Raw genomic sequence first — 4,881 nt, forward strand, 5'->3', positions numbered from 1 at the left:
AACCATTTTGCAGTCTGACGTTGTAGCAAATCGATGTGTATCCTTCATTCCTGGAAGAAAATGGCAGCAGGCTTCTCACACCAAATGTTGTGTCGTCAGAATTTCAAAGAAGGGTAATACTTGGTGGCATTGAACTGGCAGTTTTACGCACTCATCTTATATGTTGTGCCCGACTGACTGCATCTGTTTCATGATGCGCAGAGTTGAACCGCTTTATATTATTTGCCCACTGGAAGCAGCTTACATGCAAAAGATACGCGCTTAAGATACGTGCTAAATTGGTAACCTAAAAACTTCGATTGCACTTATTCGCAAAGGTGGTTAAGCATCAGGGTGTAGTCAGATGATCAACAGGTTTCACGTAGTTAGCGCACATCACAGCTGCTTATTTCCGTTTTTTAATTTCTACAGACTTCGCTGGTTGACCTGGTGGCATAACAATCATTAATGATGAGAATTCGGGAATTTATTTGGTCATCGCTCCCGAAGGCCCTGAACAAGCACACCGCAGGTTCTGATTTAACTTGCTTCGAGATTATTTTGTGGTCGAGGTGCTACTAACCACATTTCAGTAATCACATATAACTGCTTCCTGCTTATCCAACATACTCAGGACAATCCGGAGTCATTTCCATTATTTAGTGCCCAGTGTATAACTCCACACACAAAGTGCTGAAATCGACACTGAAATTGAACATCGCATTTGTGAATCTCCAAAGAAATATAACATAGGCCTTATTCAAAGTCGTAATCCATGACGCAAAATGTGGGTCAATAGCACTGTCACACACGCGTTGTTCCGAACTGATTGATGTAAACCACGCCGATTTGAATCCTCAAAACCTATTAGCATTGATAAACAAGATGACGACAATACCTAAGCATTTCAACGGTAAATGTTGGTTTGATAGTACAGTGAATAAATTTGCAGCCAAACCTAGCCTACTTGTCATGCGATCCCTAAATAATATACCCGTCAAATATACAATAGTTTGTGTTGTTCTCTTGCGCATTTGATCACTACGTACAGGTTTAGATTAAAACGATTGCCTGGAGTCGCGGAAACCCTAAACCTAGTATATTGGTTCTATTTTGATCCCGAAGTATTATCTGGATAGAACATCAACTAAATACAATATATTGTAGTAGCAAGAAAGACAGTGAAGTTATTTCGAAATTGGTTGAATGATGCCAAAATTTCCCTCCTAGTTATGCCACGAATCCTTCAGTGAAGGGTCAAAATAAGGCTCACCGTTTTCGATGTCCTTGTTAGACAAGGCTTTCTAATTTCCGAGTGCGCAAAACTGGCTTTATGTGATTTACACACTTCGTGACTACCACCAGTTTCTATATCAGTGTCATGCTAGTATCTACCCGGAGAACAATTCTGGAGCCAAGCCTGTTATTTCAGGTGCAATTCCCCACTGTCACTCAAAAGTACCGCAGAGTCAAATGAAGGAAGTTTTTAATGGAATTGGTGAACGTCAGCCACCGAATGAGCGCCTGTTGGCTGTCAACGGGACAATAATTCCATCGACAAATGTGAGTACATGTAAACAGGTGAACAGGTACAATTTCATCATGGTTTGCATAAAAACTCAAACGTAATCGTTGAGTCACGAGCAGCATTTCTTTCCATAAAAAAGTGACAATCACATTTGTTCCGTATTTGAGTTTTCTCCCTTCTTTTCGGCGATTTTGTAATGAATCCACCCAGTCACTTGTTTGAGCTATTTTGAGCGAACAAAAATACAGAGCAGAATAAAGAAGTGTAAGAAACATATGAATTAATGGAACACTGTATCGAAAAGCTGATAAATTCAGAGCATGCAATTTGGAGCCCACTCAAATGGCAGGTTCCGTTTGGTATGTATTTCCTCAGGCAGGAATAAAATTGGATCGGCGCGCAATGAGAATGGGCTGACAAACGCCAAATTCTCACCATCATCGTCATCACACATTCAGCTATAGGAAATGCGTACATGTCATTCAGTGCTGTCAGCTGCCGCATATCGTTCAACCGATACTTTTGGGAGATGCGATAACTGATGAAATAGCTCGTAAGTACAGGACTGTCTCTGGACTTCCAAATGAAAAGACTGGGTAGGGCCCTGTGCAATGAAAACAACAATTTGGATCCATAACCTTAATTTGGGCGTGGCTGGTACACGTCCACCCATGTGGATTGCCTTAGAATTCCCAGTGAGGGAGACGCCAGTGGCCAATGCAGCTCAGTCAGTTGTTAATGGATTTAAATCTTCGCTGTTAGGTCATTGTTTGGACTCGCCTGGATCGTTTGCACACACCGTGCGGTTCTGAAAGTAAACCTTCAAAGAATTTGTTCGACTGACAAACGGACCAAGATGCAAAGCCAAGGCAAATTAGGCCGTGTGAAATGCTGGTTTGTCGTGCGCACGTTGTTTCTTCCATATTCCCTTCGACGTATATCAGCATTGCCGAAACCGGTGTTTTCACCAGACGCAGGTAATGCTTTGAACACATCAGCAGCCACATACCGAGAATCGTTCGACGTCTTTAGCGCTCAGTGGCCTGATTTTCGTACCTTACAACAATATGCAGCACGATGTGATATCGGCTGATGCCTCCCGTTCGCCACAGCTGACGAATGTTAACAAAATTTTATCTGGCCTTTCCAACTATGACAGAAATATTTTCTTCCCCCAGACGGTCGGGTCTGACCCAGCTGCCTAGGTAGAAAACTTTGTACACCATCTCAAGCGGTTCATCTGGAGCCGTGTGGCTAGGGCGGATTCCTACTCGGTCCTGTAGTAGCACTTTAGAATTTGCAGGTGTGAAGCGCGTGCAGATCCATGAGGCAGAATTATTTAGGTCATTAGTTACTTTGTGCATTACCAAGGCATAGCATTCATTAAGAGCTTTGTCGTCTGCGTAGTCGATATCTACGTACGGATGTTCCGGGTGCCTCTCAAACGCACAGGTATTAGAGGCTGGAACAAAGTTTCTCATAATCGTACCAATTACGAGGTTGAATGGTGATGGTGAAAGATTGCAATCCCGTATGACACCGCTTGATGTGGTGAGCACAGGTGATAGCCTCCGTCAGAACTTCACACAGCAGCGGAGTTTAGCATAGAGCACCAAATGGAGGGCAGAGAACATTCCCAAGGATGTAAATCGCTCTGGGCTCTCTGAGAAGCATAATCATGCGTGAGTCTTGCTTGTGTGTTTTGTAGACAGATTGCGCATCTGTGTGAATGGCTGCAAGGTTTCTACATTGCGTTTATTTGCTGGTTGGACATAGAGTACGGACGCTAAAAGTTCTTTTATGGAAATGAGTGTGTGGGATCGTGAATGAGTCTTTTTTATCATTGATCATTAGGCAGTACCACAAATCTCTTCGGTCAATATAAACACACCTGCATCTACGATATAAAAGAGGTGAGAAGTAACATTGTTGAACACAGAATTCTGTTAGCAAATAATACACCCCCGTTAATCAGGCACAGGCTGAGTGTTTGTTTGAGGTTTCAGGCTTTGAGTCTATGACTCAAAAGCCTGACCCACCAGGCAACGAACAATGTAGGGGGGAAATGCCCCTCGCCTCTGACTCAAAAATCTGAACCGTGATGCACCAGATGGGTGTTATTTTGGGTCAAATATACACGCTTGAAAGTGTGGGGTTTCCAGTTAAGAATTGTACGCAGTGTTTATAAATGTACTGTATGGGGCAATCTCAGTGATATACATGAAGTCCGTCACGCTTGTGGAACAGTTATACAAATGAATTCGGTTATATTTTAATCCTGCTTTACTCCCTGGACCAGTCGAAACCTACGATCAAATCTTATTCGTGGATTAGTGTTACCCGAACAGCTCTCGTGGATCTTGAAACCCTTGCGATATTTTACGTAGAGCGCAAACAATTTGAAGGGCAAACGTTTATCGATGAAACGCCAACGTACGTACAACAACCATAGTGGTTGTGGGACGTGTGCCATAAAACTGCTGAGTGATTTTCTACAAATCTACATGTATGGTATTTAAAAAATTTGGCGAATTCGCAGTTGGGTGATATGTGTTAAACTGCTAGCTCATTCAAGCCGATGCACTTTCGGTTTGGCCCGTTTTGTCGAATATCATCCCTACGTTTATTCAGTAATTGCGTGTATGTGTTGAGCACTGCCGGATGGAAAACGCCTATATCAAGTCACAAGTTAGACGTGTATTATCTTAACCGAAGACACCCTCGAGTATTCGGTGACAGCATTCTATGTTCAGCAATCCAGGTCTGTGGAGATGAGTACACAAGTGGAGATACTGCAGTCCATCGTTCAAACGAGGCACTTTTTTGCCTTTCATAAGCTCTGAGCTGTCAAAGTCGTTCTCGGCTAATGGAATTTTCGGACGTCCATGTTCCCATTGCAATTGGAAGTTGAATGGTGCATTATGATGCTAAAATTGACGGGTGGGATTAAGTCAATTTTTCACGATAGTTCTCGTGAACACAATTTTGTCGACCACCGAAACATCCTCACGCAGGATCAATCTTTTTTCCTACACCAATAGTTTTTCTTATCCGGACGTTTTAAATGACATCATGGAAGTATTTGTAGCTAGGATGACCACTAGACTGGTGGATGCATACTAGTATTACAAAATTGGTGGTTTTGAATGTAAAACTTGCACCAAAGTGCCTATTTCGCTAGAAGCTTAGGAGCCACAGAATTTCGCAGTTATAAAATCTCCACTATAGTCGGATTGAGGATATGGTATTATTTATTCGACCAAACAAAATTAGACTACGTAGGATGCTGCTTACATGTTGCGTATTTGGCTTTGCCTTGTTTCAAGTTTGCGTGTGCAATCAATGCGAGGTGGTATCTCGTCAAGCCGATTACC

The 4,881-nt window shown here is 42.6% G+C and overlaps 1 protein-coding gene across 1 annotated transcript; it reads left to right on the top strand.

Moving 5' to 3' along the window:
- Positions 1-1,356: 1,356 nt before the first annotated feature.
- On the top strand, positions 1,357-1,542 carry T265_15815 (hypothetical protein; the record flags this gene model as incomplete). Its single annotated transcript, XM_009179181.1, has 1 exon — positions 1,357-1,542. A coding segment is annotated over one exon (96 nt), but the record flags the coding sequence as incomplete, so codon positions are not given.
- Positions 1,543-4,881: the final 3,339 nt, after the last annotated feature.

The sequence above is a fragment of the Opisthorchis viverrini genome, assembly GCF_000715545.1.
Source record: "Opisthorchis viverrini unplaced genomic scaffold opera_v5_1108, whole genome shotgun sequence".
Taxonomy (NCBI): Eukaryota; Metazoa; Platyhelminthes; class Trematoda; order Opisthorchiida; family Opisthorchiidae; genus Opisthorchis; species Opisthorchis viverrini.